The sequence below is a fragment of the Heterodontus francisci genome, chromosome 42 (assembly GCF_036365525.1).
Source record: "Heterodontus francisci isolate sHetFra1 chromosome 42, sHetFra1.hap1, whole genome shotgun sequence".
In the NCBI taxonomy this organism is placed as follows: Eukaryota; Metazoa; Chordata; class Chondrichthyes; order Heterodontiformes; family Heterodontidae; genus Heterodontus; species Heterodontus francisci.
In genome coordinates, this window is record NC_090412.1 from 6,329,827 (window position 1) to 6,342,965 (window position 13,139).

The following is a 13,139-nucleotide window of genomic DNA, read 5'->3' on the forward strand; positions in this document are numbered from 1 at the left end:
CTGCACTCCTGCCAAGGCCAATATATCCTTCCTAAGGTGAAGTGCCCAGAACTGCTCAAAGTAACTCCAGGTGTGGTCTAACCAGTGCTTTGTACAGCTGTAACTTAACTTTTACCCTTCTTGTATTCTAGTAGAAAGGCCATCAGTCAATTAGCTTTTCTGGTTATTTTCTCTACCTGTTTATGGCATTTTCATGATCTTTGGACCTTCAATTACCGGATGTTCAGCATTTAGGAAGTACCCTGTTCCATCCTTTTCAGGGTTGACAGTGGGTGCTGTCACAGTTGCCTATACTGAAATCCATTTGCCACAGCTTTGCCTATTCACTGATTCTAGTAATATCTGAGTGAGAAGGTTGTGGGTTCAAGGAGACTTGAGCACGAATTCTAGGCTAATACTCCCAGTGCAGTCATTGAGTGGGTGCTGCGTTGTCAGAGGTGCTGTCTTTGGTAAAATGAGGTACTGGGAGCCCTCTCAGGTGGATGTAAAAGATCCCATGACCCTATTTTGAAGAAGAGGAGGGCAGTTGTCCCCAGTGTCCTGGCCAATATTTATCTGTCAAGCAACATTCCTAATGCAGACCTGTTATCACTTTGCTGTTCATGGGGCTTGTTGTGCCTAAATTGGTTGCCACGTTCTCTTACATTACAACGGTGAATACACTTCGAAACAAAAAAAAGTATTTAATTCGCTGTAAAGCACTTTGAGATGTCCGTTGGTTGTGAAAGATGAAATGCAAGTTATTTTTCTTTCTTATCAAGTAAAGTTTAATAATGTGTGTTTGCAATGATTTTTCAGGGTAAGACGGTGCGGGTTATTACAGCGCTAGATCAGGACAGAGGGAGGCCGCGTGGCATTGGTTACACTATTGTTTCAGGTAAGAGGGTTAACCTTGCATTTTCCTTTTTGAAGTCATGCGATGTTAGTTAAAAAGGACAAGAAAACTCAATTTTGAAGATATAACAAAACCAATTTGAAATTGTGTGTACAAATATGAAAAGTAAGGAGTGAATAATGGATCCTGCTGCATAATCTTATCACTATAGAGTGGATGCTGAAAAGGTGTTTCCCCTTATCGGAGACTAGAACTAGGGGACACAGTTTAAAAATAAGAGGTCTACCATTTATGATGAATATGAGGAGAATTTCTTTTCTCTCAGGGTCATTAGTCTGTGGAATTCTCTTCCCTAGAGAGCAGTGGAGGCTGGGTCATTGAAGATTCTTGATTGACAAAAGAGTCAAACGTTATAGCAGGTAGACAGAAAAGTAGAGTTGAGGCCACAATCCGATCAGCTGTGATCTAATCAAATGGCAGAGCAGGTTCGAAGGGCCGAATGGCCTACTCCTGCTCCTAATTCGTATATATGTAACATCTTGTAAATGGTGCGTGTCGCTATTTCTAAGTGGAAGTGCTTTCTAAAACATTAATACAGTTTGATAACAGGAATCTAATGGATTTTTAAAAAATTGTCTACTTCTGTCTGGTCTTGAAATTGTGCCATGTGATTTTAGCATGCAAAGAAGTTTTTGGTATTTTATTGGGAATATCATGCCTTTAGAAAATAGGGGACAAATGAATTTCACGCAGAAATGTAGAGCATTCGCACAGTAATATCTCTGTTTCAAAGATTTTATCTGAAAACACTGCTGCGAATTTGAGTGCAACAGCGTCAACCAGTTACTCTTTCAGTGTATGCTCTGTTAGGACAGTTTCCGTGAGTGATATGTTGCATTGTCATTGTACACTTGAATATTCAGGCTTGTTTTTGAAGGGAAGAAGAGAGATCGAGCCAAGGATTTTAATGAGCAAAGACGGAAATATAAGTCAAACAAGTGGTTTTATATTAGAATACCACTGTGCCAAAAGTGTAATGTTTTATGCATTGCTGATAGGTTTCCTGCATATTTCAAGGTTAAAATATTCAGAAAGAAATGGTTTCTGTAATTGCGTGCTGAAAAATTGGTTTCTACAATTTTTGAATGAGTATTGACACCACTTTCAGGCAGTGAGTTGGAAGTGGGGAGGCAAGACTTAGGACCGAACTCATAGCAGCCTGCTTGAAAAAGAGTTTCTATAAACTACAGCAAACCGAATTCATGACCTAAACTACAGCAAAGTCTCTCGATAAGGGCAAGATTATTATTACTCCAGCAAAATGCAGTGAGTGAATGTTAAGGTAGCGTAGGTAACATATGGCAGGATGCAGTTGCATAGTGTTTCTGTTGCTGGACTAGTAATCCAGAGGCCTGGACTAATGATCTGTACATACGAGCTGAAACTCCACCACAGCAGCTGGGCAATTTAAATTCAGTTCATTAAATAAACCTGGTAGAAAAAGCTAGTATTGGTAATGGTGACCATGAAACTGCTGGTTTGTCATTAAAAACACATCTGGATCATTAATGTCCTTTTAGGGAAGGGAATCTTTCTGTCCTTACCCGGTCTGGCCTATATGTGACTCCAGGAGCACAGTAATATGTTTGACTCAAATGCCCTCTGAAATGACCGAGCAAGCCACTCAATTGTCTCCAGGCAATTAGGAATGGGCAATAAATGCTGGCCTTGCCCGCGGTGCCCACATCCTGTGAATGAATTAAGAAAAAGTTAGTTGCATAATAGAAATTACATGCGTAAAAACCAATCCTAGTCGCGTACGGTCTCCTGGCGTGATTTGACAGGGGGAAATTACCCAATCATCTCCATAATTCGGCGGAAGACTGTAATTGGCAGGTATTGGGTGGCTGTTCTCATCGGAAAAATTTTCAGTCTGTCATCTGTTTGGCTTCATTTTAGTCAGAGGGAACTCAGCTGAATAGGTTGTCAGTTTAACCCTTTGATGACAAGTTCAGAAGCTGCTAGTTGAATTGGCTGAACAGCTGATTGTTCCTGCTTCTCACTGTGGATGACAATCTGTGAATAAACCTATCTGAGTAGTTTGATCCCTTCGGCAAGTGACTGATATTAATCATCATCTGAAGAGACTGGGACACGCAGTAGGAATCCTACATGCAATACAAAACTCTACAAGTCAGTTTATTGCCCACGGCACACTGACCCGCGTTAGTTCAGTCACAGGCCCTCACTTCAGTTTATAAGAAGTGCAGGCTTGCCAGTGTGGGGGCTGAATTTCATGTTGGGCACAAATTATCACAGTTGTGCTGCAAGAAATGGCTTGCTTTCTATGCGATATCCGTAGTATTATAATAAGTTATTGCTTGCATAGGTTTTAGGCCTGGGACAGATTGTATACAATTTTCAATCTAAACTATTATTGTCCTTATCTTGTGTTTTTTGGCCTCTGTTTATTCTGAAAGACTTGTATTGAGCAAGTAATCGGTCATGGAGCAAGTTTGTGTCTGTAGTTATTTGCTTATTCTCCCATTTTAAAAAGCACATGTGTGGATCTTCACTAATTTTTAATAAAATTAGAAAACGTTAAACATGTACATCGTAAGAGCTGTGAAGGTCAAAACCGGAATGTCCTCTGTTTTGTAGCCTTCGGGTTCTTTTTGATGCACTTTTCATTACGGATCAGTTCTCAAACAAAAAGCTGATCATTCTCAGAACCCTAATTTTAAAAGATACATTTCGTATTTTCACAAGTTCACGTGATCTACAGTGCCAGAGCAAATTGTCCATTGTATTTTCTGAAAAGTTTAGAAAGTTGTTTTCCAAGGTTTGAATAAATAGTGCACCCTTTAACCTGATTTTACTTGCTTTTTTAAAAAAAACGTGTTAACTCTGCCCACTCACCCTCCAGAACAGAATTGTTGCAGCATAGTAGGAGGCCATTCTGTCCATCGTGTCTGCAGAGTTTTTCAAGAACTGGAGGCTTTAGGAGTCCAAGTGTCAAAGTGGCTAATTTTAGGAGTGTCAAAAACGTTTGCAGAATATTTTGCTTCTCGTTCCATAATAATCAGATTTATTAATTTCTTATCGATCTGCACCCTAGCGTCACCTCTCCTCTTGACAACAGCATAACCTCTGATGTACCAGACGCATCTTCGAATATAAATGCTTAACTGTGTGTCTGTGCACATGGTGAGTTGGAGGGTGATGACAATAAATTGTGACAAGGGAAAATGTTACAGTAGTAAGTTTAACATTTGGAGGAGTGTGTGTTATAGACAAGACTTTTAACATACACATATATCAAAGTCTTTCCTGTGAAGCATGTCCATCACGTTCCAGACATCACACAGGAACATATGAATTAGGATCAGGAGTAGGCTATATGGCCACTTGAGCCTGCTCTGCTATTCAGAAAGATCATAGCTGAATTTCTACAGCAACTTCACTTTCCCGTCTTATCCCTTTATTCCCTTAGTGCCCAAAAATATAGTAGTCTTGAATATACTCAATGACTGAGCGTCCACAGCTCTCTTGGGTAGAGAACTCCAAAGATCCACAACCCTCTGAGTGAAGAAATTTCTCCTCATCTCAGTCCTTATTCTGAGGCTGTGACTGTTAGTTCTAGACTCTCCAGCAAGGGTAAACAGTCTCTCAGCATCTACCCTATCAAGCCCTCTAAGAATGTTATACATTTCATTGAGATCGCCTCTATTCTTCCTAATTCCAGAGAATATTGGCCCATTCTACTCAATTCCTACTCATAGGACAGCCCCCTCCTTCCAGGAATCAATTTAGAATCAACTTCAAAATGTCACACGGGAGCATAGTCAAAACAATCTCAAAAACAGGGAAAGAAGGCCAGTCACTTAACAGTAGGTTATTCTGACTGGAATGTGAAAATTAAGAGCAGCTGCATTACCTGAATCTGCAGTTCATCTTGAAGAGCATCTGAACATCACCACAATGTTCCAAACTACCTCTGATAAGACCATGAGCGGTTCACTAATATTTAACTATTTGTATTGTTATGACTGAGGCGGGAGGAGTGCACTGTTTATTCTAGTTCCACGTCTCCACGGGTCACAACATATATTTACATTTTTTCCAAAATACCAATACGGTCAATCATAGACTCTATTTGTATCCCAGAATAAAACACAACAACCAGGTTTCTTTAATAAACAACAAAATTATCAGTTTATTATAAAACAAGACTTAACCAGTAATGAAGTAAAGCATAAAGACACAGATTGAAATATTAAAGTTCCCTTTTTACCTTAGCCCCTCACACACACACACTCTCTCTCTCTCACGCACACACGCACCGTTTAACCGGAAAAATAAAAGATTTTTGTTTTTAGAGCTTTATTACAGACAAAAAAAACACTTGGGCTGAATACTTGCTCATTCTCGAAGAAGCAGCAGATGAGATGTTGTGTTCCAAAACTGGCATACAGTCTGGCCTCTGAGTGCACATAGACGGGTCACTGGGATCTTCTAGAACAGTTCTTTTCAGGTGGCATTGAGAATTAATTTGGCAGGCTTTTCTTCCAAAACAGGAGACACAATGTGTTGACACAGAGGACTTCTTGGTCTTTTAGGGAGGTGCTGGAAAGCTGAGCTGGGTTGTGGTCTTCTCCCCTTCCTTGGGAATTCTCTTCCTTTTTATACGGTTCAACCCCAACTCTCAACAATTCAAAAGCGAAACTGACAACAGGAGGTCAACCTCTTAACTTCCATGAATCTTGACCTGTCACTGCTTTGTAAACAACTTCTCCAGGAGTCCCAAATTCTCTGTTTATTGAGCTGGAAGTCAGGTGCTTTCCTAGAAAGGCTTGTTGCTGGAAGTCAGGTGGTTTCCCGGAAAGACTTGGTTTCCTCTGGAATGGGGAATGGACTATTGGCTCAGTATCACTTAAAGGAAAAGCAGATTTGTATTTATATAGCACCATTCATGAATACAGGACCTCAGAGTTTTATAGCCAATGAAGCATCTTGAATTGCAGGAAACGCAGCAGCCAATTTGCGCACAGCAAGCTCCCATAAACAACAATGTTACAATGACCAGATAATCTGTTTTAATGATGTTGGGTGAGGGATAAATATAAAGTGACGGAATATTCAAAATAACTCAGTATATGTTATACAAAAACATGTACGAGCCAGTGACGGACAATTAAGATCTCCTGTACTCCCATATTTAACGTGTGCATCTTGTTCCGAGAATGCAAACTTTAATCAAAGATTAATGGCCATTCACTCAGCAAATCAGGTTGCTGTTTCACACTACTAAAGCCAGTGAAATAGTATCAATTCACAAAAGTGGCAAAGGAGAAACCACTCACCACAAGTGTTCAATCAATGGGAAGCTGCTCTCAACATCACTAATCAAGTACTTGGATGTATCTTGAGTACCTCTGATTATAAATTGGGACTGGTTATTCAAACCCAGTGTATTTCATTAGCAAGGCCACGTGAAATATTGTTTGCAATTTTGACACTGCCATCTGAAGAATATGAATGAACAATCGAGACAAGAGTGAGACTTTGGTTTAAAGTTACAAAGTGTAACCTGGAGAACTGAACCTGTTTCCATTGGAGCAAGAAGGAAAATGATCCAAGTTCCTTCAAGGCTAATTGTCATGGATGGAGACTTTTTTAACCTAAGTTATAACTGTAGAGCTGAAGGACAAGAAAACAAAGTTTATCAAAGGCTGTAAGGAAGATAAGATAATGAAGGAAATTGTCGTCTCCCTTCCCACCCCCCCCCCCCCCCACCCCCCAGATCAGTTATTGTGTGGAATGCAACACCCATAGAAAGCAGCTGTATAAAACAGCAGAATAAATATCTCATTAAGAATAGGGATAGAACACCAGTTTGGAGCAATAGTTAAAAATGATTGAACTCCCTAAGGAGCAGAGTGGTTTCTTGCTGCTTGTTCTATGGAAAGGAACTGATGAAGGTGAATGATGTAGGGTTAGTGAGATGATCTTTGCAGGACAATGATAAATGTTAAAGGTTTATTTCTGTGCAAGTTTTTCTAGTGGTTAATGACTTTTCGTGGTTGATTAAACAGGTTGGGCAAAGACCCCGATAGGTCAAATTGGTTAGCCAAATGGCCTTTTCTCAGTTGACACCTTACTGTAAAGTGGTGAGCAATTAAATAATGCAAGCTTCGATACAGGTAGTTAGATAGTACCCATGTTTGACTGCTTCATATGAGTAATGGTGGCTTAGCTCACTGCTTTTTCACACTGCGTCTTGGAGGGAAATCCAGTTCAGATTAATGAGTGGGAAGTCTCATTTCCTAATAGTCTGGTGATATTTGAAGTAGGCTTTGGACAGTTTTAATTCAGTTCCAAGTAAAACTGGATATATAGCGTGAAACCACCGAGTGTTCTCCTTCAATTTGCACCAGGCTACAGGAAGGTGGAGGAAATATTAACATCACATTAGTGCAGAACGCCATGGGGAATAAAGCACGTTGGCCTTTTGTGTGTGCAGTTTTATTCCGCATCTGGTTCACAGCACCTGATTCAGGATTGCTTAATGCTAACACTGGGTGTAAAACCACTTCCATATCACAACACTTGACTGCCCTTAGTTTGAGCATCCCCCTCCCCCGCTATATACTCTTCAGAGAAAAGTGACGACATATAACATCGTTTGGGCGTTTGTTCATCACAGAATTCCTAGTTACGTGATCTTATAAGCAGCAGAATAATTCCTGGGTGACTGGTCAGGGCAACTGTGTTGAAAATAAAAATGTGCTAGACTAGAAAAGATTGTTGCCGTCATCCTAGCTACAGGCACTGAGCACATAATCCAAGATGACACTGCAGTAATGAGGAAGTGCTAATTTGTCAAAGGGGCTGTTTTTTCAGATGAGACATTTCAGTCTGTTCTCTCCAGTAGGCATAAAAGTTGGGGAGATGGTGACATAGTGGTAATGTTACTGGACTAGTAACCCAGTGATCCAGGCCAAAGCCCTGGGGACATGGTTTCAAATCCTACTGTGGCAGCTGGTGAAACTTAAATTCAATTAATGAATAAAAATCTGGAATTGAAAGCTAGTCTCAGTAATGGTGACCCTGAAACCATTGTCGATTGTTGTAAAAACCCATCTGGTTCACTAACCTCCTTTAGGGAAGGAGATCGGCCGTCCTTACCTGGTCTGGCCTACATGTGACTCCAGACCCACAGCAATGTGGTTGACTGTTAACTGCCCTCTGAAATGGCCGAGCCAGCCACTCAGTTGCTGAGGGCAATTAGGGATGGGCAACAAATGCTGGCTTTGCCAGCGACACCCACATCCCATGAAATAAATAAATAAATAAAATCCCACAGTACTCTTGAAGAAGGGCAGGGGAGTTCTTCCCAATGTCCTGTCCAATATGTCTTCCTCAACCAATGTCATTCAGACCATTCCTACATTGCAACAGTGACTACACTTCAGAAGTACTTGATTGGCTGTACCTCCCCTTGGGATGTCCTGAGACCATGAAGGTCACTGACTAAAGACGTTCATTCCATTCTTCCTTTTGCTATGATCCAGGATGTACTATCTGCAAGGGTGGTGGAAGTAGATTGCATAGTAATTTTCAAAAGGGAATTGGATATATACCTGGAAAGGAATAATTTGCAGCGCAATGGGCAAAGAGCCAGCACAAACACAATGGGCCAAACGACCTCCTTCAGTGCTGTAACATCCCACAATTCTGTGAATGTGGGCTTTGTAAGAGAATCTCAATGCACATTTTTACTGAGTTGTCATTCCAGTGCATTTTCCTTCCAACATGCTGTCTAAGGACAGAAATTAATTTTCTCTTGGTTTAGTCATTGTCCTTGTAACTGGCTTGCTGCGGTGTCACTGTACCTGGCCCAGAGGCTTGACAATCATTCGATTTGACACTATGGTTCCCAAACATGGGGAAATACTTTATTGTATGTCTTTGTGAGGGGGGGGGAGAGAAAAGTAAAAATGCCCCTCACCCACAAGGAGGATCTCGAATTAAATCCTTGACAAAAAACAATGAAAGGAACCTGTTCTACGAAACACCAGACATTAAGCAAACCGTCTGTGGGAGAAATCATTATTCCTCAACAGCAGAAATGTTGAGTTAGAATTTAATTCCAGGATGACACATGAAATCCCTCAAATGTTCCTTGTAAAACTTGGAATATTATAACCTAATTTAAAAAGTTCTTTTTGCATGACCAGTCTGTTCTGGTTGGGTGGTGCACCACATCTATGATCTATAGCATTACTCTGTGTCTAGACATTGCTTGTTCAAAACCAGGTCACACAAACCATGATCTGAATGAGTGATACAGTTGAGAGGAAGTCAAGATATTGAAAAGCACAAAAAGCTGATTTTGACAAAATGTTCTCTTTCCCCACTCAAAGGATGGCGATTAAATAGCACAGAATGTATCTTAGCAAATAGCAGAAGTGTAGTAATACTTAAAGGGAATCTCGTCACTTGGTGCCTTTTATCTCTGCTCATTTTCTGCTCCTCTTAAGCACTTGATTCACATTTTCACACTTCCCTCCAAGCCCCCGGACATTGCAGTATTAGAAAGCTGTAGTGTTGCATCCTCCTTGATGCCGCACATTCTTCGCGTCCTGCTGCTCTGTGACATTAAGGTCCATCGTTTGAATCACTTCTAATGGCTGTGACTTGATTTTAGTTTCATACAAGTTCCTTTAATGCAGTCACCAATCAGGGTTTGGTCCCAAGTTTAACTCAATGTCAATACTGCAAGTTTCATCACTTTGTCCATAAAGCATGAAGAAAGAGTCCAGGGGCGGCGCAGTGGTTAGCACCGCAGCCTCACAGCTCCAGCGACCCGGGTTCGGTTTTGGGTACTGCCTGTCTGAAGTTTGCAAGTTCTCCCTGTGACCGCGTGGGTTTCCACCGGGTGCTCCAGTTTCCTCCCACGTGCCAAAGACTTGCGGGTTGATGGGTAAATTGGCCATTATAAATTGCCCCTCGAGTAGGTAGGTGGTAGGAGAATTGAGGGAAGTGGGGATGTGAGAAGAAAATGGGATTAATGTAGGATTAGTATAAAAATGGGTGGTTGATGGTCGGCACAGACTCGGTGGGCCGAAGGGCCTGTTTCAGTGCTGTATCTCTCTGACTCCTTTATGAGTAAACACAAGTTATGTAATTTGTTCAGTTATGTGTGTTCAGTTATGACAATCTTTGAATATTATCAACAGCTAATCAGATGTAGGAAGTCCTGGTAATACTTTCATTCAGTGATAACTGTAACTACTTGAACCCAAGAGTGTCAGTTTGCAACTTCCAAGTGATATAAAGTTGAGATTAGCCCATTTCTAGTAATGTAACTGCATATATAAAAGTTTTTTTACAGAAAGGACAGCTTAATTCTCAAATTGTGGCCTTTTTAAATGTTATCCTTTCAAGCAGCTGGACGGAATAATTTCTGCTGTTAATAAGAATGTTACACTTGTTACAGAATTTCTGTTTTTTGTGTGAAAACTTGGGAATCTATATTTTTAAAAGCTAAAAAAGATTTCATGGACTTGAAACATTTGGAGATAGCTAAACTTTGTGAATACTTTTTTTTAGAAAAGGAAGGTCAACAAGAGAGTCTTAGTTTTGACAAGTAGACAAATACTAGAAACCAGGTGATTTCATGTAAACACCACAGGGGGTTTGACTTGAGAGCTATTCTTTGACAAGAGAGAATTTCTAACCAGCATGATTCTTGCCTGGAAAAAAAAGTTTTTTAGTTTCATTTTGAGCTATTAAAAACCAGTGTGTTTGGACTGAAGCAGGCAATTGGAATTTGACACTGACCTACCAGGAATTCAGAAGATTCTGCGGCACAGTGGCGCAGTGGTTAGCACCGCAGCCTCACAGCTCCAGCGACCCGGGTTCAATTCTGGGTACTGCCTGTGTGGAGTTTGCAAGTTCTCCCTGTGTCTGCGTGGGTTTCCTCCGGGTGCTCCGGTTTCCTCCCACATGCCAAAGACTTGCAGGTTGCTAGGTAAATTGGCCATTATAAAATTGCCCCTAGTATAGGTAGGTGGTAGGGAAATATAGGGGCAGGTGGGGATGTGGTAGGAATATGGGATTAGTGTAGGATTAGTATAAATGGGTGGTTGATGGTCGGCACAGACTCGGTGGGCCGAAGGGCTTGTTTCAGTGCTGTATCTCTAAACTAAACTAAAACTGTTACCTCTCTTTAAAGAATCTCTGCACTTGAAACACAAAAGCTTGTATGAAGTGGTGCTGTTGCCTCCTGCATTTTTGAAGAAACCTGGAATATTTGCAGAAACCTTACATCTTCAAATGAAGATTGTATCGAATGTGTGTGCGAACTGACACCTGTTGCTGCACACTTGATGGAAGACCTATGTGAAGCCTTATGCAGTTGAATTTCTTTGAATGCCTACCCAAAACAGATTGTTCCTCAACCTCGCTTGGAAAGACTTCTAGTGGCTGCCATGTTTTTGACTTTGGGACACCTTGCCAAACCAAAGGACTTCTTTCCATGTCTTTTCAGACTAAGTTTTTGTTATTCCTTCTATTTCTTTGTAACAGATGTAAACAAAAATCCCTTTTTTCCCAGTTAACCAGTTTTTGGATGAATATGTGTCAGGGCTAGGATATAAAAATTACGGGGCTTTAATATTTCAATTCGCGTATAGGTTTACTTCATTATTGGTTAAGACTTGGTTTTATAATAAATGGATAATTTTGTTATTTATTCAAGAAACCTGGTTGGTATGCTTTATTCTGTGGACAAATAGCTTATCTAATTAGCTGTTATGGTAAGTGGGAAAATGTATTCATATTCTGTGACCTGTGGAGAAGTAGGACTGAATTAACAGTGCACTCCTCCTGCCTCGGTCATAATGCTCTTTATTATTTCAATTGCCAACCCATTTGGCTTGACACATACTTGACCATCCCCATGACCTTGGATGTGTTGAACAGAAAAGAACATAGCCTGCTTTCTTGGTGAGTGTATAGTGTAGGCAGACACTGCAGTGCAGTACTGGGGGAGTGCTGCATCGTCAGTGGTGCTGTCCTGTGTACGAAGTGTTAAATTTAGGGCCAGTCTGCCATTCATCCATGGCTCAGCACTTTCCCCTTTGTATCAGAAGGTTGTGCTTTCAAGTTCCACTCCCAAGACGTGAGCACAAAAACCTAGGAAGACTTTCATTGCGTTACTGAGGGAGTGCTGCACTGTTGAAGGTGCCATCTTTCAGATGAGACGTTAAACCGAGGCCCCGCCTGCTCTTTCTGGTGGACAGGAAAGATCCAGTGGTTCTATTTTGAAGAAGAGCAGGGGAGTTCACCCCGGTGTCCTGGCCAATACTTGTTCCTCAATTGACATCACAAAAAGAGTTTATCTGGTCATTTTGCTGTTTGCAAAGTGGCTCCTGAGGTTTTCCTACAACAATGACGACACCTCAAAAGTACTGAATTGGGTATAAAGCACCTTGGAACATCCTGAGGCACCCTCCTGGAGATGGGTGTCTTCCTGTTTTGTCTATTGCTGTAGTTCAGCTCGATGTTGGACATCTGCAGCACTGATCACAAAAGAGAATGGCATTTTCACAGCATCATGGACAACAGTCCTCACTCAACCATGCACAGATATTTGTGAAACATGATCAGGAGAGCAGGCATTAAACAGTAGCCAGCTGCCAATACCTACTCTTTCTCAAAATAATAAATGTTCCCTGCTTCCCCTTTCTATGTGAAATGCATGTCTTGTGCTGAGCACTTACTCCTGATTGAATTGGGTAACTTGGAATGTGAGGGCTCATGCCCACTTTCATTAGTGCACGTTGTTTTTCTAACAGTCGTCGTGTTTTAGCAAACAGTGACACAAAATTGACGGAGTGAAATTTTTAGTTCATTTTATTGACTTAATTGGGTGCTTTCCAAATCTTTGAGTTACAGTCATTATGTGTTAAATTGAAGAGCAGGGAGCTATCTCTGACCCGAGCCCTCTTCCCCACAGTAACTATAAGATGATATTCATTTCCTTCAGGGAAAAAAATAATGTGCGATGTCTTGTCATGGTTGGGGTCAGTGGACGCGCAGAATGTTCCAGTAAGGCACTGTGTGCTGATGTGTCAGCTAACGATGATTTGTGGGATGAGCTCCAGACTGTCGAGCTGTAAAAGGTGAATGTGAGGAGTATCAGAGCGTTGAACGTGGTGGGCTGGCTGCAGTTCCTTCTGTTTGTGAAGAAAATGCAAGAAATGATTTTTTAAAATGAGGCAGCATTGACATTTGT

The 13,139-nt window shown here is 41.1% G+C and overlaps 1 protein-coding gene across 8 annotated transcripts in view; it reads left to right on the forward strand.

Annotated features, from left to right (window-relative positions):
• The window catches only part of cdh23 (cadherin-related 23), a 658,884-nt gene that overhangs the window by 211,444 nt on the left and 434,301 nt on the right, over positions 1 to 13,139 (forward strand). For all 8 annotated transcript variants that reach the window (XM_068020420.1, XM_068020419.1, XM_068020423.1 and 5 more), the window contains exon 9: positions 799 to 877. In XM_068020420.1, the coding sequence (XP_067876521.1) occupies positions 799 to 877 (79 nt within the window). The remainder of the gene's footprint in view (positions 1 to 798; positions 878 to 13,139) is intronic.